This window comes from Danio aesculapii, chromosome 15 (assembly GCF_903798145.1).
Source record: "Danio aesculapii chromosome 15, fDanAes4.1, whole genome shotgun sequence".
NCBI lineage: Eukaryota > Metazoa > Chordata > Actinopteri > Cypriniformes > Danionidae > Danio > Danio aesculapii.
Window position 1 is genome coordinate 8836326 of NC_079449.1, and position 22773 is coordinate 8859098.

Genomic DNA, 22773 nt, shown 5'->3' on the forward strand with positions numbered 1-22773 from the left:
ACATTTTCATCAGCTTAAATATTTTTTTTCTCAAAACCAACATGCATTCAAGTTTAAAGCTTTCTTAAACTCAAACTCATGACAAAGCATCATGCAATACACACTGTTTGAATATAAGTGTGTGTTACCTGGTTCATGAGTGCTAGTTGAGAGGAATCTTGTACGGCGGTTTGGAGTCAAAGCACAAATCCAGCGCAGTTTATCGCTTCTGCAAACATTCAGAGCAGCATTAATGGAGCAAGCAAACACATGCTGTAATCAGTGTGATAAAAGCACAGGACTGCACTCTCACATGCTCTCAGTCTTGAGCATGTAGCTGACTTCTCTGTCCTCTTGATTCTCCAGCAGCTTCAGCACAAACACACAGGCCAGCATCTGACCCTGATCCTCCAGATCCTCAGTCCTCAGCATGGAGCGACTGCACGAGTCCAGAACCTGGAATTTCTCTCCACTGAAACACACAGAAAATACAGACAAGCAATTAAACAATTAGTACAGCATAACAAAAACATTTTAAATTACATGCAATTTATAATGCATTAGTAATTAATAATCTGTGCTCCTGTTAACTATTTAGTAATTTTAAGAATGTTTCTATCACTTATAAACTAATGTAATATCAGTACATCAGTTTTGAATATTTTATTGTTATTAATAATTAAATTTTTTTATTATTTAATTAAAATTATTTAAAATTATAATTTATTAATTAATATTTAAAATTATGTGTTATTAATTATTATTTAAAATAATTTAATTTAAATTTAATTATTTAATTTCTTTAGTTCATTAATAAAATGAGTTAAAGAAATTATTTGAATTATTTTTAAATTAAAAAATATCTGGGACAAAATTACTTTGATGCAAAAAAAAAAAAACAACAGCAAAAAAACACAATGCTCAGCATAATTGAGAACAGCCCATTTTGAAAAAGAATATTTTTCTCCATTTCTCAGTGAATATAGGCAATGTATTACAGATATATTTATTCAATTAATATTTCAGTCACCAAACATATTCAGAAATGTAAAAAGATAATACAATTAAATTCAAGCAAAATATTGCAAAGAAAATGACAACCTACAAAATTTCAACTAAATCTTTCAATTTCTTTGCTTCTCTGGATTTTTCCTTTTTGTTAAAGGGCCATGAAACCCCCCTCTTTCGGTTCAAGTCTACCTCAGAATTTTTTCAAAAAAGGCATCATAATGGGCGTGGAGCTCTGCGATCAGAGGCAGGAGTGGGCGTGGCCAGCAGAGCAGGGGAGAAGGAGGGGAGCGAACAACTGTTGTCAGTCAGCTCACAAAAAGACACAAACCGTAAGGTGATTCATGATTTTATAGTTTACAAAGTTAAAATGCAAAGAAATAAACAGTAATGTAATGCCCTGCTACATTTGTCATTTGTAATTTCATATACACACAACCACAATTTATATCATTATAAAGAGAATCGTGTTCATATAAACACTATAAATGAGGTCTTCTCCATAAATCTCTGGGTCTGAATGCAGACTCAGTAAAGCAGGTCTCTTGCCCTGCCTATTTCAATCATTAGCCCTGCTGGTAATCTGGAGGATTTAGGCGAACACAGCAGCACGGTGATGTGTCTAAATGTGAACGAAGTCCACTGATAAAGGACAAAGTACGCCATTCTTCGCCATACTCGTACTGCTCTACTGACAAAAATGCTTGCTACACACAAACAGCTTTGCTGTATTGACCCTGACAGGATTGCGGGGGAAAACATGCAACAAACCCCGTGGATCATGGAAACAAACACAAATGACCTTTCATGAAGGGATAATACTGTGTGCCGTGAGTCTGTGGACACGGTCTCACCCAGTCATCAACATAGGGTCTCACAGCTTGGCACTGGCAGGTCTGTCTTGCCTTCGGAAAGCACGTGCAGTCATGAATAATTAAGAAGAGGGGTCTTCTCATAGGATAAGGAAACTCCGCTATAAATAATGATGAGAAACTGACGCATCATCTGATCCCGCCCCAAAAATAATAGTAAGATGAAATTAGCTGACAAAAGTTCAAAATTATATAGTTTTCCCCACAATTGAAACAGGCAGGTGCTAACTTTGTCTTAACTGATGCTCAACTCATACACAAATCTGTTAAAATCTCAAAAAAGTACTCCAGGGTTTCTTGAACCTTTAAACTTGTATTTAATATTTTTCTATAACATATATATATATATATTTGGGTGTGCTAGTTTTTGAACCGTTATCATAAGTTGTTTTGTTAGATTAGCTCCAGATCTGGCTTCATTACTGACTAATCTAAAGTATATGCACAAATACAATACTGTATAGCTTCCTATTAAAAATATGAATATAAAGATAGATTTGTGAGGGGTGTACTTATATATGCTGAGCACTATATATACACACATGCATATATATTAGTGCTATATATATATATATATATATATATATATATATATATATATATATATATATATATATATATATATATAAAAATTAATTGCATCCAAAATAAAAGTTTGATTTAATAAAAGATGTGTTTGTTTTATAAATACATTTCAATTTTAATGAGAAAATGTATTGTGTTACATTTATTAGAGCACATAATCATAAATTTACAATGATTTACTAATTTTTTATAATCAAATTTAATTAAATTAGAATTATAACCCATGATCAACCAAAAACAGGACAAATTTAAGAAAATTGCTACTTTAATTCTCAGTACAAAATGTTAGCAACATAATAAATATTACTCTTAAAAAGTACTAAATCTACACACACGCGCATTTTATAAAATTATTTGGCACTTAAAGGTACTAGATCAAAAGAAAATCGGCACACTGCCACTTTAGCTCTCAAAAGTCCTTTAATAACACAACGTTTCGACCTACATAGTCTTCATCAGGTAAAACAATACAAATTGGGAAACTCGAGAAATAGTGATACAGCTCTACACATCACACCTGCAATCAATCACAAATCACCCAAAATATTTCTGATTGAGCACCTGCTTTTGAGATTTTTAGATTTGCGCACATTTCCGCTTTATTTACTTAAAGGAACTCCCATTTATACTGATTAAAACTTTAGAAAATTAGAAGAAGGAAACCTGTTAAAAATCAGAAGCATGTGTAAAATAGTCTGGAAAAAATAGCAAAATGATGACCATTTACTAAATATAAGTTTTATTTATTTTATTATTTATTTATTTTAATGTATCTCATCTGGAGCAAAATGATAGGCAAGTTTATTAAACATACAATATTCAGCAATTTTATTAATGGTCATCACTAATAAAGTGTGCACTGCTTGTTGTATAATAAAAAATTGTGTTGATTATTCATCATTTCTATCTTTATTTAGTCCAAAATGTCATGATCTGCACTCATTGAATGATTGCATTATATTTTTTATTTCAGATTCTTTAGGAAATATAACCAAAAACGCTTCGGCTCTCTATTTTTATTTAGTAAAATATTAATAATTTGCTGTCCTATACAAAATTTCAATTTTGGCATTGTTTACGATGACATCATTATAATGTGTTGACATGCAGTGCGGCTGATGATGTCACAGACCTGGAGTTGCGTTTGGTGATGAGCAGCAGGTTGTTGAAAAGGAACAGGTAAATGGGATGGTAAAGCTTGCGGCTGCGCATGGTTCGAGTGCTTTTGGGTCCAGACATCTGCTGCACTTCACCCTTCTTCAAGAGCCAACGAGAGTGAGAAATCACCGGCACTGACTGACAATAACATGAGAGGAGAAATACATATATTATATATATATATATTTATTTTATTATACATTATATTACATTGCCCCCTGTTTATTTTTTTCCCCAATTTTAGTTTAACGGAGAGAAGATTTTTTCAACACATTTCTAAACATAATAGTTTTAATAATTCATTTGTAATAACTGATTTATTTTATCTATTTATTTATTTTAAAGGGGGCTAATAATTCTGACTTCAACTGTGTATGTATGTATGTATGTATGTATGTATATATATATATATATATATATATATATATATATATATATATATATATATATATATGTATATATATATATATATATATATATATATATATATGTATATATATATATATATATATATATATATATATATATATATATATATATATATATATATATATATATGTATATATATAATTTATATTATACAATTTATATGAAATAATCAATTCATCAATTGAATTCATCGTTATTTCTATAGTGCATTCACAATGTAGACTGTAGCAAAGCGAATAAACATATATGAAGAAAGGGAGTAAAATTGTGAAATTGTGAAACTATCCAGCAAAATATATAAATATATATTTGTTGTACCTTTGACTTGAATTCAAGTGTTTTCTCGATGCTGATCAGCTCTTCAGTGCGACTCATTTTCCTCACTCCTTCATTGCACTGCTTTACAATCTGAATACAACAAACACACAAACACCCACAGTGCAATATTATATTGAAGGGGATTTCCCATTGACTTTTCATTTGAGCTAATTCTAAGTACTCTAACCTACACTGTCACACTGACCTAGTAACTTGGTATTTTTAGATACAAAATTAGACCATTATTTAGCCCATTTTAAAAAACTGATTGCCTTGTATGAATGCCTCCAGTTCATCTGGTTTTACCATTCGTTCAGAAATGTTATCAACACCATGAAAAACATACTCCCACACATGAGAACAAGTTTAACTAAATAACGCTTTTAAGTTTCACTCAGACTAGGAGTTCAGGTATCAGGTGTGTGTTCATCAAAAATTCCACAAAACTTTATACTGTAAATGTGCTAACTGCAATGACAACTGGGATTTTATTAAATACATTCCTTTTCACACCAAGGATGGTAACTATTATGTTCTAAATGTAAAATAATAGCAGAGTACACACCACAACAATGATAATGTTAGTATCACTTTCAAAACAGCCTTTTCCACTTTTTGACAACCAATCAGAAACTTAAACAATGATGGCCAATCAATTTTCATCCTGATAAAAGCTCTAAACACTGATGGCCAATCAGAATCCATCCTGACAAATGCTATAAACACTGATGGCCAATCAGAATCCATCCTGACAAATGCTATAAACACTGATGGCCAATCAGAATACATCCCGACAAATGCTATAAACACTGATGGCCAATCAGAATCCATCCTGACAAATGCTATAAACAATGATGGCCAATCAGAATCCATCCTGGAAAATGCTATAAACACTGATGGCCAATCAGAATCCATCCTGACAAATGCTATAAACAATGATGGCCAATCAGAATCCATCCTGACAAATGCTATAAACACCGATGGCCAATCAGAATCCATCCTGACAAAGCTATAAACACTGATGGCCAATCAGAATTAATCATTATGGGCACTAAAACATTGAAGGCCAATCAGAATCCATCTGATGAATCCTGTATAAACACTGACAGCCAATCAGAACTTTCCTGATGAACATTAAAAACACTGATGACCAACCATGCTAAATTCATTGACAGTCAGGAGCTAAGAACACAAACAGCCAATCAGAATCTATCCTTATGAACGACAGGTGATCGATGATAATACATCCTGATGAACGCTAAAAATACTAACAGTCAATTAAAATCAATCATGATGAACGCCATAATACTGATGGCCAATCAGAATCTTTTCTGTTGAACACTAAAATATTGACTACCACAGATTGCTAATCAATTGTCAATTATGTTAAATGCTAAATCATGTGAGTCTAGCACTAAAAACACTGACAGCCAATTAGAAATTAATCATGATGAATGCTAAAAACATTTATGACCAATCAGATTCCATCCTGGTTAATTGTAAAAACACGGACAGCCGATTAAAAGCCATCCTGATTAACTCTATATCCACAGAATGCTAATTAATCATTAATCATGCTAAATGCTAAATCATTAATGATTTAAACATTAATGACCACTCAAATTCCATCCTGAAAGCTGAAAAGCTGATTAAAATCCATCCTGATAAATTCTATTTGCAATGATCGTTAATTAATTGTCAATAATGTTAAATGCTAAATAATGCGAGTCAGGCTCTAAAAACACTGACAGCCAATCAGAATTAATCATGATGAACACTAAAAACATTGCTGACCAATCAGATTCCATCCGGGTGAATGTTAAAAACACAGAAAGCCAATTAAAAGCCATCCTGTTGAACTTTATATCCACAGATTGCTAATCAATCGTCAATCATGCTAAATCATGTGAGTCAAGCGCTAAAAACACTGACAGCCAATCAGAAGTAATCCTGCTAATGAACAATTCTGCTTATTAATGCTAAGAACATGGACTGACATTCAGAATCTATGCTGATAAATTAAGATACATACAACGGTATCCTGTATTGGTCTGGATGCTAATATAGTTATATCAAGTGCTAATATACATGGTAATATAGTACACTTTTAAAATAAAGATATAAATGCTGTCCCTTGGGTTGTTCCTTTTCTGAAGATTCACCTCTAGACCTATAAGGGTCTGTTTCAAAAACTACAGATTCACATTTCTACATAAAGTCAACATATTACTCACTAAAAAGTAGAAAAGGGCAGCCTCTGAAAAGGAACCGCCCCAGTGACAGCATTTGTACATTTATTTCTATGTGTGTACCATTCTTTGTGTGAACAACAGGCCTTAAAACCCATTCAAGAGTCTGTATGACGCATTCATGACATCCGAATCATGCATTTAATTAGTAAAAACATTATACTAGACATGATTTGTCAAAAATTTGTAGTAAAAATGCATCTTTGAATAAGAAACAATTGCATTCAACCCAAAATGGCAGGAGCCGCAATAGTTAAATGTGATCTGATCCCTTTATTTATCTTAATTTTATGACATTGTTTTATCTCTACTGGTAATTGATGCACTTTTGCACATAGTGGTCAGTTAACACACTCAAACATTTCCTGTAAACAACCTCAGCAAAGTTCCACATGGGTCCATTTAGCCATTATGACTGTTGCCATAACATGCAAGCTGAGAACTTGAACAGGAGTTCAGTCGTAATTATATGAATTCCAACATGCCATGAATGCAGCAATAATCGCATTATGATGTTTAAAAAAGCTATTAAGAACAAACACAGCATTCACAGCTGTTTTAGTCATTCTGAGGGTGTTTTTGCTGCTGTAAGAGGTGTGGTAAAGTAACCTTGGTACTGCAGACAACACGGTACGACGTTCCTGGCAGGTGAAAGTCCAAAAACAATGACACACACTAACGACAAGCCTTTTCACCACACCCTCAAATCAAAACACACACAAACACAAACTTACCTTTTCCAGCTCTTGGTGCGCTAATATTGCAGTCTTTTCTTTGTCAGAATTTTCCTCCACCCTCTTGAGAATATTCTGGAACACAAAGCAGAAGATCTGAGGTTTACAATACTGAATAATATATAAAAATGCAGACCTTTTATTAATGACTTATATATAAACTTAGAAGCATTTACTATTTGTGGAGTTTAAAACTGGTTTAATATTAATTAGAGCAGGGGTTTTCAAACTTTCTAATCTCAGGGACCCCCAAATATGATGATTCCTTGCAGGGGAACCCTTTGCCTAAAGTTTTAAGACACTTATGTATTTCAAGTATAAATATGTAAACTAAAATTCAGTATAACGTAAAGACATTATAATTCATATTTTACAGGCATGCAAAATGGTATTGTTTTTTAAAAACTATTTATTTTTTTTAGTTGGCAACTCACTATAGCCAAAATGATTCTCACAATTATTTATATTTTATAAAAAAAACAATGAAATATTTACATTAACGGAACAAGATAGCTTTTCTAAAAAGGCACTGGTAGATGAATAGTTAAACCTGTAGTTTTTGATGCATGCAGTGTGTGCCAACGGTGTTGGGGGCTTTCTCTTTTATTAAAGTCACGACTCCGCTGTGCTTACCGGTCATATCGGCAGCACTGTCGGTACACACTCCAATACAGAGACAGACTATCTATTGAGACGGTCTATTGAATTGTCCATCATGAACTGATCCATCATATTAAATATGTCCTGACCTGTGGTTCTGCCTTCAAGGGGTTTACAGAAGAGAAGTTCCTCAATTAATTTGTCCTTATCGAGAAAACGTACGTAGACCATTAGCTTTGCTTCATCCGCTATATTAGTACTTTCGTCCAACTGTAGTATAAAGTATTCACTGGCTCGCAGCTGTTCTAAAAGTTGTGACGAAATATCATTGGCCATCTCACTTATGCGTCTGCTTACTGTGTTGTCTGACAAAGACACACAATCTACCTTTCATGCCGCTTCCTCTCAGAGTAACTCTTTGACGATGTCTTTGGTAGATGGTGATAGCAATGCTTCGCCAAGTGTGTGCGGCTTCTTAGCGTGTACGATGTGGAGTGATGCCAAATATGACTGTTGTTTTAAATATGTTTTAAACGCCTCTCAGGGACCTGCCGGGCCAAACACAACTCCTGATGTTTGAAATAGATTTTTCTGCCTCATTGGGATGTTTCTGTTGTAGATGGCACTTGGATGGTTTCATGCATTCGTTGGAGAGAATCTCATGACAAAGAACACACTGGGGTCTGTCGACTCCCTGATTTAACATGCAGGTAAAACCAAACGCAATGTAAGATTTGTCAAATTTTCTGGTTTTTGCCTTAGTGTTCGCCAAGTCAGATTTACAAGAACTGCTTGCCGTTCTTTAAAATATTTCCATTATCTGTACTGTCCGCTAATTGCTCAATTCAACTGTATGCAAAACGTTAAAGAGCGCAAAGCATTTTGGGATAAACACATTAAAATTAAGTATCCACTTATGTAAATCATAAAACTATATATAGATTTGGTCATTAATAATTTTAGTATTGTAAAAAAAAAATCTCGTAAATCATATTTTGTTTCTGCCAAGTTTTTTTGCGGACCCCCTAGCGCTCTCTTGTGGCCCACCTGGAATTCACGGACCCCAGTTTGAAAACCCCTGAATTAGAGAACTATACTGGCATTGCTTTTGAGTATTATGATAATAATATTTCTTGCAATTTAACATTTCCATAGGGAACGCTTTTTTTTGTTAGCTATTTTTAAAATGTATTTACTTATTTAATCATCAAACTAAAATAAATTAGTAATAGACTTATTATAAATCTAATTAAATTAACTCAGGCTTAAAAAAACTACGTCAAGATGAAAATGTTTAGATTTTAACATATAATGAATGACTGAAATCCTGGGCAAATATTTAAATATTAGTGTTCATGGCCATTTCTCTTGTATACATTCTCTCCAGTAGCATTTTTTTCAGCTCTCTGCTCTGAGGCTCTAGCTTTGGATCGGTTAAGCCAATAGCAGAGCAACACCTATTGAGGAGGCGGGCATAAAGATACTAACATCCAATCTGATTGGGCAAATTGGGATAAACAACCTGTGCATGAAACACACAAATGCTTGGCACATAAAATAAATGTAATCGCACCTCTCTGCAATACAGATATTGCATAAATTATCGTGATAACAGTCATTTTTAAATATATTGTGCAGCAGTATATATTAACAGTGCCAGACATTTGATTGGCCTACTAAATGCATAAAGTTATTTGAAATATCTGATTGGCTGGCGCTTACCTGAACAAGCAGTTTGAGCCGTGTGATTCGCTGGAAGGGGAGGATGAGGAAGGATGTAAATGAAAGGCCCTTCACTTTGGGCTGATTCTCCAAGATGGCCATATTGTCACGAAAAGCAGTATTTTCTTGCCTGAAAGACATGTACAGAAACAATTTCATATTTAAATGATTTTGAATAGACAACATTTAGAGTTTATATGACTGTAAAGCAACTTAAAGGCACAAAAAATACCTTAAATTATAAAAAATGCTGGCAAACACAACACAAATTTACTGTTTTTCAGCATAAAGTATTATTTAAAAGGGTGTGCTTAAGTTATACAAGTCACTTAAGTTAGTTAAGACTCACTGAAAAAAACTGATTTAAAAGAATCAGTCACTCCCAAATCAAACATCACTTCAAAAGAGTCATTAATTGAAACCCATTGAAAAGAACTGAATAAAAAGAATCAGTCACTCCCAAAACCAAACATGACTTGTTGACTGTACAGAACATACATCTTTATAGCTGTAAATCTGTCAAGTAAATCTTATGTTTGTGCTACTCAAATCACACAGATTGTTGTGTAGAGGTTTGCTTTTACAAATGGCAATACCATGCTTCTGTTTAACTGCTGTCAGATGAAGCTGCATGTTGCTGTCACATTTTAAGGCATCATAATAATAAATAATAAATTCATATATACACAAGAGTAAACTTGTAAACTTTGGGCTCTTCAAATTACATAGATTGTTGTGAAGAGGTTTGCTTTTACAAACGGCTACACTCTGCTTCTGTTTAACTGCTGTCAGATGAAGTTGCATGTTGCTGTTACATTTTAAGCCATCATAATCATAAATAATAAACTGATATACAGTTGAATCAGAATTATTAGCCCCCTTTTGAATTCGTTTTCTTTTTTAAATATTTCCCAAATGATGTTTAACAGAGCAAGGAAATTTTCACAGTATGTCTGATAATGTTTTTTCTTCTGGAGAAAGTCTTATTCATTTTATTTCAGCTAGAATAAAAGCAGTTTTTAATTTAAAAAAAAATTTTAAGGTCAAAATTATTAGCCCCTTTAAGCTATATATATATTTTTTTTGATAGTTTACAGAACAAACCATCGATATACAATATCTTGCCTAATTACCCTAACCTGCCTAGTTAAAGATAAAATAAATCAGTTATTAGAAATGAGTTATTAAAACTATTATGTTTAGAAATGAGTTGAAAAAATCTTTGTTAAACAGAAATTGGGAAGATAAATAAACAGGGATGCGAATAATTCTGACTTTAACTGTTAATGAGAATAAACTTGTAAACTTTGTGCTCCTCAAATCACACAGATTGTTGTGAAGAGGTTTTCTTTTACAAGTGGCCATTCTATGCATCTGTTTAACTGCTGTCAGATGAAGCTGCATACTGCTGTTTCATTTTAAGGCATCATGATCATAAACAATAAATCCACACCTATGATGAGAGTAAACTTAAACCACATTCATAGTTTTATCTAACCAATGCAGGAAAGAGCTTATAACAATAGCCAGGGGAAAACACTCAGCAGGTTTTGTATGCAAACTGTGTCAATTACTTGTGCCAGAAATTATTTGCATAAATATGTTTCAATTTTAATGTCAGGCTCAATGCCCTGTGGCGAAATACTTGCATATTATCTACCACTAAGTATGAAACTGCATTCCGCCAACTGGTTAAAAAGAGATAATTTTGCATATTAATTGAATTTCATATAAAAAGGGCGGCACAGTGGCTCAGTGGTTAGCGCTGTCACCTCACAGCAAAAAGGTCACTTGATTGAGTCCCACTACGGGCTAGATGGCAGTTCTGTGTGGATTTAGCATGTTCTCCCGCACGTTAGCGTGGGTTTCTTCCGGTGCTCTAGTTTCCCCCACTGTCTAAAGACATGCGGTATAGGTGAATTAAATTAACTAAACTGGCTGTAGTGTATGAGTGTGTTTGTGTGAATGTGAGTGTGTATGGATGTTTCCCAGCTGGAAGGGCATCCGCTACATAAAAATATGCTGGAATAGTTGGTGGTTCATTCCACGTTGGCGACCCTTGATAAAAAAAAGGAACTAAGCTGAAGGAAAATTAATGAATACATTGAATCTCAATGGCAGCTTAATGCAACAATTGGCAAGTAAAGAGATTTTGATTAAAACGTCAATGTGTTACTGTTGTTCCTTCATTACATTATTAATAGCAGATCCTTATCTATGTCATTTGGTAGTGTATATAGTGCATATATATTCAGATTGTACAATATAGCGCATATAAAAACTTTGATTGTTTAAGTTAAGGATATCAGTAGCATGATATTTCAAACATATCCTAATTTTTTTGACCAATACAAGCACTTTAGACAGTTGTCCAGCAGGTGGCCTATGAATAAAGCTACACTATAAGTCTAGCACAATAGAAATTGACTTAAAACAGCAGCACTATATACATAAAAACAGGATTTATTGTTATAAATGTGAATGATACATCGCCTTTAGGACAACACAATGACTTGAACTTGAACGTAACTAGGTCACGTTGCAGGAACAGTTTTATGAGGTTAGACTTTGGCTACATGAACCTGTGTGGTTTAAAACAACAAAGCATTTTGATTTCTGATGCACAACCTACAGTGCACATCTGCTTTTGAAAATGAATTTATCTATTTCTCAGTGAACATAGCCAATGTATGTTTTATTAAACCATTATATTCATTACAGTAAGAGTTTGTTCAACATATTTAGGAACAGAAAGATAATACATTTAATTCAAACCAGATATTGTTATTAAAAATTACAAACTATAAACTTAACTAAAATATTTCTCTTGACTTTTCCTGTTTATTAAAATATATTAATATTTTCCTCAACATATTATTTTGGGTGTACTAATTTTTAGACTGTGATCTTAAGTTTTCTGTTAGATTAGTTCCAGTTTTGGCTTTGGTACTGACTAATGCTAATATATCATCGTAAAGCATCCAATTGAAAACATTATTTCTAAATGAATAGAAAATATGAATGTAAAAGAGAAATCTGGGAGTGGTGTACTCATTTATCTTGAGCACTATAGCTGTAGTTATGAACATGACACACATGCACACATACAGACGGAGAGCCTGGATTTAACCCTAATCTTAGCAGGAATGGAAAGCACAAAAACTCCCCAGGCCCATGTGCAGAAAGCCCCTAGAGCTTTACTGGGCTTACAGAAATACGAACACACACAAATGAAAGCAGCAAGAAAACTCTTATACAACACATCAGACGGCAACGAGACTGGAGACTGAACCCTGAGGTGAGAGTCCAGGTGAACAGCTGATCTGTGGAGACTCTGAATACACAGCCTGCTCCATTTTACACAACAATCACACACAACTGTCCTGAAATCTATAACACTCACCATCAATGAAACCTCAGAGCTCATTTAAGTGAACATGTACTGGTTATGATTGACTGTGTCTTACGAGAACAAAGCAAAATGTAGTTTGTCTTACATGCTTGAATTTGTTTTTAATGTGAAACGTATTGTGCTGTTGTTTTGACCAGGACTGAATGGGAGAAGAGATGTTGTCTCTCAATGAGACTGTTCTGGTAAAATAAAGGATAAATAAATAAATAAAAGTATGATTATTACCAGTTTTTTTCTCTAAAGCTGCTTTGACACTAATTGTATGGTACAGAAATAAAAATGACATTAGACAAGCCTGACAAAGCGATCATGTAACTTCTGAAGTCTTAAAGTGCAGTTTGCAAGAAACACTTATGATATTAATAATTCATATTTTTAGTTTAAACCAAGTGTGTCATAAAAGAAAATACTATTCCAGTCTTTCCTATCAAATTTCATTTAACTGATCTCCCTTGAAAAAAAAAACTATGGTCATTTTTAGTAAACACTATATTGTTTTTAAACCACACTACAGTAAAACGTATTATACTGTACTGTATTTTACAACACTTGGTTAATGAATGCTACAGCAATACTAACTATAGTGAACTGACAAACTGTAAGAAATACTGTAGCGTACTTAATTTTTTTAAACAGTGAACTGGTGTATTGTAGTACAGTATAATACACTTATAGTTGTAGACTACAGTATTTGCTTATATTAATAAAGTTCTCAGTCAGGTATTTTACTATACTATGGTTCAAAAACAAAATTACTATAGTATTTTTTCCTGTAATGTAATGTGTATATATATATAATGCATGGTTCATACACTCAAAGTGCTTCACAATTATGAGGGGGGTCTTTTAACACCACCACCAGTGTGCAGCTCCACTTGGATGATGCGGCAGCGCCACAGGACAACAGCGCCAGTGTGGTCATCACATACCAGTTATAGGAGGAGTGGAGAGACAGTAGTAGAGCCAATTCGGTGGATGAGGATGATTGGGAGGCCATGATTAGTAAGGGCCCATGGACAGAATTTGGCTAGGACACCGGGGTTATACCCCTACTCTTTGCGAGAAGGGCCATGGGATTTTTAATGACCACAAAGAGTCAGGACCTCGGTTTAACATCTCATCCAAAAGACTCACTGACAGTATAGTGTCCCCTTCACTATACTGGGGCATGAGGACTCACACAGATAGCAGGTTGAGTGCCCCCTGCTGGCCTCACTAACACCACTTCCAACAGCAACCTAGTTTTCCCAGTTAACCTAGTTAAGCCCTGCTTAGCTTCAGTGAGTAACAGGTCTGCAGGGCGATGTGGCTGTGGGATGCTTGCCATTTTACTGTATTTTTAAATGAAACTACAAGCAATATATGAATGAAAAGGGTTTCCTAGATTATTGTATTTCAGTGTAATATTTGTATGCTTGGGGCGATGCTGTGGCGCAGTAGGTAGTGCTGTTACCTCACAGCAAGAAGGTCGCTGGTTCGAGCCTCGACTGGGTCAGTTGGCATTTCTGTTTCCTCTTGGTGCACCGGTTTCCCCCACAAGTCCAAAGACAAGCGGTACAGGTGAATTGGGTAAGCTAAAATTGCCCGTAGTGTATGTGTGTGAATGAGAGTGTATGGGTGTTTCCAAGTGGTGGGTTGCAGCTGGAATTAACATATGCTGGATATGTTGGCGGTTCATTCCGCTGTGGCGACCCCAGATTAATAAAGGGACTGAGCCGAAATGAAAATGAATGAATGAACTTGTATGCTTTTCAATAATATTTCAGAATACATAAATAGTTTTGCACACACTACTTTAGGGAAATTAGTAATGCATTTTTTAAATGACACTAAAGGGAGTAAATGGTGACAGATTTTTCTTCCTGTGGTGCTTTAAAAAATAAAAGTGTGATGGAATTTCACCAAGAGAAGTAAGTGTGGGAAAACTGCGAGTGAGACATCGGTGTGCCACTGTTTTTGTTTTTTTCCGTGTATGAATTGTGTGTGCTTGTGTGTGTGTGTGAGAGAGAGAGCCACACCTACCTGTCAAGTCAAGTAACCGTGTCTCATTTAATTACAAGAGACATCACTCACAACGTCACATGTTTCGGTTACGCCACAAATGAGGAAATTCTCCTATATACCGAAGCTTATTACGCATGAGGACAAAGAAAACATTTAAGACTATAAACAATGATCACTGGACCAGTTTAGTAGGTGGGTGTTTAAAAGCCATATATAGCTGGCAGAACGGCATTTTCTTTCTGTTGAAGCTGGTTGACCAAGAAAGTGGAACCAACTAATTGATCATAGTAAAATACGGTAATTGTATTGCGTTACATTTTTAGAAATGTTAGGTTTAAATATGTCTTAAAATAATTGCCATAAATTTCTAGAACTTTCATTTAATTAATACTAAATTAATAATAGATGTTAATGACCACTTCATAAACATGAAATATTGCCTCATATATATATATATATAGAAGCACAACAGTATAGATGTGTTAAAAACACTAAAAATGTAATTAATTTAAAAACAGTTAAAGGGAAAATTATTAACCTGAATTCTATTTCAATTATTTCCTAAGTGATGTTTAAAAGAGCAAAGAAATGTTTACAGTATTTCCTATAATATTTTTTTTTCTGGAGGAAGCCTTATATCTTTTAGTTTGGCTGGAATAAAAGTAGTTTTAAGTACTATTTATTTCAAAATAATTTAAAAATATATATATTTCCAATTAACTATAGAACAACCCCTATGTTGCTTGCCTAATTAACCTAACTTGCTTAATTGACCTAATTAACATAGTTATCCCTTTGAATTGCATTTTAAAGGTCCCATAAAATTAAAATAAAGTTTTTTTAGATGTTAGTATAAGTTTTGTTAGTTTTTAGGATATCTATAAACGAATGTCCCCCAAAACAGTGACAAAATCTACATTTAGAAGATATAAAACTGATAAAAACATGTAAAGCTTGTAGTTGGGTAATCACTTCCGCCCAAATGGACCAACGGTTTTATTCACGTCACCTTATACCTCAGTTTCTCATCAAATCTTGACCAATCAAATGCTCTCTAGTATGTGACATGTTCCACTCGCTTCAAGACACCTCACATTTGCTTTTTATTTGATGCGCTTGAGCGCAACCACTCCCACTGGCAGAGCGGTGATAAAACAAAATACTATTGGGAGTTTTTTTAAAGGGGAGGAGCTGTACACTGTCCCACACCCTCATCGTGTTTCGGATGAGATTACGTCAAACATCGAAAACAAATGCACATTTCAAAGCACTTCACAGGACCTTGAAGCTGAATTCTAGTACTTTACAAAACAACTAATAAAACATTCTGTATCCATTTCATACTTTTATGTCTATAAGTTATTTTATTGTTGTTTTGACAGACAGACATAACTGAAATAGGGATATCTGACCTCAGACAATATTACACTCAGCATTTCCCATTTTTCATATGCAGAGGTAGGAAGTTTTCTTACAGTATCCGCCGGTAGTTGGTCTCCTGGTAGACCTGGTTGATGACATAGCTGATGAAGACTTGGAAATGGTTAACAGCGTGGAGATAAACAATGTCACACACGTCTGAAATCAGGATGGACTCTTCAATCCGGTGCTCCAGATCCATCAGAAACCTGGAAAAAAAACAGGAGGTTTTCAGTTATTATTTATATTCACATGATAGTGTTAGCATCTTGATGAATAGATAAATACATTAATATATTTTAGGTTTATACAGTAATTGTTGTGGCCTCTTCAGTCTCACATTGTGTAAAAATGCAAAGTTCAGACCCCTCAAATCTCAATCACAATGTGCGCATGTATTTATACTCTAGGCCAGGGGTTCACAATCTGAGTCCTGAGTCCGGTGTAGATTTGAGCTCCAACTCCAATCAGACCCACCTGGGCTAGTGAATCAAGCTCTTACTAGGCTTTCTAGAAACATCCTTGCAAGTTGGAGCTAAAATCTGTAGGACAGAGTTTAAGACAGAGTTTTTTTTTTTTAAAGAAGCTTAATTTTGCTAACTAAGGCTACATTTATTTGATCAAATACACAGTAAGAAAATACTGAAGCATTATGACAATCCTAAATAATGGTTTTCCTATTGAATGTAGCTTAAACTTTTATTTATTCATGTGATTTAAAGCTGGATTTTCCAGGATCATTAATCATTAAATATCTTAATATTATGATCTGCAGCTAAAGAAATATATTATTATTATTATTATCATCATTATTATTGTTATTATATTTGTTATTATTATTGTTATTATTATTATTATTATTATTATTATTATTATTATTATTATTATTATTATTATTATTATTATTATCATCGTTATTATTATTATTATTATTATTATTATTATTATTATTATTATCATCGTTATTATTAGTATTATTACTAATAATAATACTGCTAATATTAATATAGATATTAATATTAATAACAACAACAACAACAACTATATTATTATAAATATTATCTGCAAACTACTGAATTGCTTCATATTTTTTGTGGAAATTATTATATAGTATTATTCAAAAGTATGTTAAAATAATTTAGTTTTGATCATAAAGGATATATTAAATTGTTTGAGTGAAAATAAACACATTCTACCCGCTGCCTCAGTAATTGATGCATTATTAGACTTAAAACCCGAAAGTAAAGGACTAATTTCTCATATATACTCTTTAATTTGTACAATAGATCCTCAAAGTCTAGAACATATTAAAACCTTTTGGCAGCTTGACTTGAGCAGGGATTCACAGGCTCAGAATGGGAAGGTATTTTAAATAAAGAACACTCATCATCACACTGTACCAGACATGCCCTTATTCAATTTAAATACTTCACATTTTACAAATTTAAAATTGTCTAGGATATATCCTACTGTTAGTCCAGCATGCGGTAGATGCTCAAATTCACCAGCCACAACTGCCCACATGTTTTGGTTCTGCCCAAATCGAGAGGAGGTTTTGGAAAAATAACTTTCAATCACTTAGTTATATGTGTGGTTTTCTTATTGAACCTGAACCTCTGTTGGCAATTTTTGTAACCAGCGCTGAAAATATTGTGCTTAAAGAAGAAATATGTAGAGTAATTACATTTACCACACTTTTAGCAAGGCGTTTAATTCTTCACTATTTGAAAAAAATCTGAGCCCGCAATACATAGTAGATGAATCAAAGACGTGATGTATTTTGTTCAGCTTAAAAAAAATCTAATTTACTCTAGGAGGTTCAAAAATATATATATTTTTAACATGGTCTCCCTTTCTTGCATTGACAACTTACAATTCTTAGAGCAGGAGGATATTTAATCTCATTCAATCAACAAAAGATCACCCTGCACCCCCCCCCCCTTTTATTTTTATTTCATTTCATTTTTTTAATCATTCCTCTTTTATTTTACTGTAACCTTGTAATGCATTTCACAATGGGGGTGCTTGTAATAAAGGTATACAGAACCTTCCTTCTATTACACACTGAATGGTTCGCTTTATAAGGTGTATCATATACAGTTGAAAGCAGAAGTTTACATACACTGTATGAAAAAATACATAACCATTTAAAAAAAAGTCAGATGTTAATGCGACTAAACTTTCTCTTTTAGGTAGGTTAGGATTATCAAATTAGTTTCTGATGCTTAATAGCAGAATAATGAGAGAGAGATTTTTTGAGAAATTGTTATAACTTTTCTTGAAAGTCAAGTTTAAATACAATAAGATTATTATGCCTCTGAAAAAGCTCAGATGATGATGTCAAGGTTTTGGAAGTTTCTGATTGGCTAATTGACAACATTTTGGGTTGATTGGAGGCACAACTGTAGAATAGTATTTAGGGAAAACCTCAAACACACTGCTTCCCTATGTGACAACATGGGAAAATCAACAAGCCAGAATCAACAAAAAAGCCAGATTACTATTAGCTAAATTACACTGGGAAAAAGACTAATTTTTAAGAGAGATGTCCTGTGGTCTGATGGAACTAAGATTGAACTATTTGGCCATTATGACCAGTGTTACATTTGGAGGACAAAGGGGAAAGCTTATAATGTTGTGGGGCTGTTTTGCTGCAGGAGGGACTGGTCCACTTCAGCAAAGATGGCATCATGAAGAAAGAACATTATGTAGGAATACTGAAGCAACATCTCAAGACATCAGCCAGGAAATTAGAACTTGGCCACAAATGGGTCTTCCAAACAGACCATGACCCTAAGCATACTGCCAAATTAGCTCAAATGTGCTTTAAGGACAACAGAGTGAATGTTTTGGAGTGGCCATCACAAAGCCCTGATCTCAATCCTATAAAAAATTTGTGGGCAGAGTTGAAGCTTGTGCGAGCAAGACAGCCAACAAATCTGACTCAGTTACACCAGTTCTGTCAGGAGGAATGGGCCAAAATTCCTTCAAACTATTGTGAGAAGCTTGTAGGATACCCAAAACATTTGACCAAAGTTATCCAGTTTAAAAGCAAAGCTAAAACAATACCAAGGAAATGTATGTAAACTTTTGACTGTCTAGAAATTAATTAAAAATTCTCAAAAAAATATTGTCTCTTTATTCTGGCATTTTAAGTAATCCTTACAGACCTAAAATAGTAAACATTTAGTATGATTTACCATCAGACATTTAAAAAAAAATAGTTATGTTCCTTTTTTAGAGTGTATGTAAACTTCTGGTTTCAACTGTACATCTTTACAATTTTTTTTTTACATTTATTTATTTATTTATTTATTTATTTATTTATTTATTTATTTATTTATTTATTTATTTGTCATTATTGTATTGGAATTGTGTATGCACCCTATATGTACACTTGCTGTGCATTTGTGTGATGCTTGAGGACTTTAATGTTTGCAGACTGTTAGCTGTGTGTCTCTTCTGATAAAGCCACAAAAGGGAAATTAGTGTTGGGGATGTTTGTTTGTATATTTGTTTTTGTTGTTGTGGACTGCTTGTTCTTCGGTTTTGTGCAAATGTATTAAAAAATCCTATAAATGAAGTATCAAAAAAAGAAATGAATGAACATTTATAAGGTCTCTACTTTTCAAATAAATGTAAATGAAAATAAACTCATTAGTTCTCATCACTGAGTAAGTATCATGAGAATCATTAACAAATGACTGATTTCCATTAATAACTGATCATAACATAACAGCAAATCAAATTATATTGATTTCTAAAGGATCATTTGACTTTCTGAAAACTGAAATAAAGTCAGCTTTAAATTATAGAGAAATAAAATTAAATGATAAAATAGTTGAAAACAATATTTCACAATAGTGCTGGTTTTATTGTATTTCTGATTAAATAAATGTGTACTCAGTCATGAGAACAGACTTCTTTCTCACCAGTATATTGTATAGTATACACTGAAAATCCACTGGAAACAGTAAAAACATTTATCTTTCAAGGAACTTTAACTGAGGCTCAACAGATTTAGCTTAGCTGTGCACCGCTAACAAAGACGTCTTATATAAGGGGAAAAGAGCAGGAATCAGTCTTGTAATCCAGTGTTCTGCAGTGTGTGAGAGCCGATCTGCTCCTGACTCACGCTCATGATTCATCGCATTAGTGGGTGGATTTTCATGCTACACAGCGAACGGACTGGAATCAAATCAATCGCAGAAACACTTTAATTTTAGCCAGTGGGCAATAATGGGTGTTGAGGTGAATGGGAGGAAGTTTCAATGCTTAAATAGGATTGAAGAACGATTATGTACAGTGTTTTAAATGATGTTTATTATCATCGATTTGACTGTTGTGATAGGCAAAACATGTTTGAACTGCTTGGGAAAATTAGAAAGCTATTTAGTGAATTACTAATGGCAGATGTCATATTGTGTTGGTACTCACATTAAAATATATACAAATATAAATATTTAAAATATCACTTTATATCAAGTGTCCTTAACTACTTGCATCAAAATATAAATACAATTTACTTAATGTGTTCACAATGCATTGCAGAACTTTTTTTGGTGTTATTGAGGTGGGATATGGGTAAGGTTAGGGACAGGTTTGGTGGTATGGGTTAGTTTTAGTGTGGGTTAAGGTGTATTAATTACAGATGTAGCTACATGCAGGTATTTAATCAAGCATAAGTACAATGTAAAAGCATTTATTTACACAATATGTGCACTGTAAAGAATTAAGTTCAGTGTAATTACATATTACTTAAGGACACTTAATATAAAGTGGGAGCATTTAAAAAATAAATGTATATATATTTATATGTGTGTGTGTGTGTATATATATATATATATATATATATATATATATATATATATATATATATATATATATATATATATATATATATATATATATATATATATATATATATATATATATATATATATATATATATATATAGGTGTGTATAATTACATTTTTTTTACATATTTTAATTTAACATAAACAAATAAATTAATAAAAAACTAATAATAAAAAGCATTCAAATTCTAACTTTTTTTGCACATTTCTAAAAAAATATCTATTTTTAAAATAATTTTAAAGAAAACAAATATCAAATATATTTAAAGCAGACATTTTTAAACAAATATATAAAAATATATTTAAATATTTAAACAAAGAATTTAAAATACAAATATTACTAAATATATTTAGAATAATTATTTTGCATAAATTAATAAAATACGTAACGTATATTTTACACATATTAATAATATAAACAATAAAAAATAAATGAAACAAAAGAATAAATGAATAAGGAATTAACTATAAAATGTATTCTTAACGTATGTTTTTTTTTTTGCACATGTATAAAAAAACCTTAACATTATTATATATTATTTTAAAAATATATTAGGGCTGGGTGATGTGGCCTAAAATCTACATTTTGATTACGATTAATGAATGTTATTTTATTTATTTATTTATTTTTTTTTGCCCTCAGAGTTCACTGATAAGTTTTGTACAAAAAAAATGCTCACATATAATGTGCTCACAAAAGTATGCAAGCGCACGAAGGCTGCGCTGGACTATACCCGTGCGTTTGACACAGAATCATAAAGTAGCCATAACAGAGCGGAGTCACGCCATTCCACAAGTGGTGGGGAAAGTATTGAAAAAACTGACCTGGAAAAATGTTATCAATTATAGTTTCTGAATGTTGATTTCGATTACTTTTCTATTAATCACCCAGCCCTAATGTATATTTAGGTATTTATTTTGACTGAAAATACACCAAAATTTAAAATTACAAAACATATTTAATGCAGACATATTTTAAAATGTATATTCATATATATAAAATAAAATATAGTTATTAAAATTAATAAATATGTTTCAAATAAATATTTATTAGCACATATTACTAAAATATTTATCATATTTTGTATGGAACATATATTTGCGCACATATTCTGAGTCAAATTACATACATAACTTAATAAATTTAAAAATCACTAAATATAGTTTAAATAAATACATGTTATAAAAATATTATTGGGCGACATGGTGGCTCAGTGGTTAGCGCTGTCGCCTCACAGCAAGAAGGTTGCTGATTCGAGTCCCAGCTGGGTCAGTTGGCATTTCTGTGTGGAGTTTGCATGTTCTCCCTGTGTTGGCGAGGGTTTCCTCTGGGTGCTCTGGTTTCACCCACAGTCCAAAGTCATGCACTATAGGTGAATTGAATAAACTAAATTGGCCGTAGTGTAAGGGTGTGAATGTGAGAGTGT

The 22773-nt window shown here is 32.9% G+C and overlaps 1 protein-coding gene across 2 annotated transcripts in view; it reads right to left on the bottom strand.

Annotated features, from left to right (window-relative positions):
• ngef (neuronal guanine nucleotide exchange factor) overlaps positions 1–22773 on the bottom strand; it is a 61614-nt gene that overhangs the window by 5652 nt on the left and 33189 nt on the right. For both annotated transcript variants that reach the window (XM_056473022.1, XM_056473023.1), the window contains 7 exons: positions 16546–16698; positions 9655–9784; positions 7333–7407; positions 4350–4439; positions 3577–3740; positions 293–451; positions 129–208 (listed from right to left, as the gene is read on the bottom strand). In XM_056473022.1, the coding sequence (XP_056328997.1) occupies positions 129–208; positions 293–451; positions 3577–3740; positions 4350–4439; positions 7333–7407; positions 9655–9784; positions 16546–16698 (851 nt within the window). The remainder of the gene's footprint in view (positions 1–128; positions 209–292; positions 452–3576; positions 3741–4349; positions 4440–7332; positions 7408–9654; positions 9785–16545; positions 16699–22773) is intronic.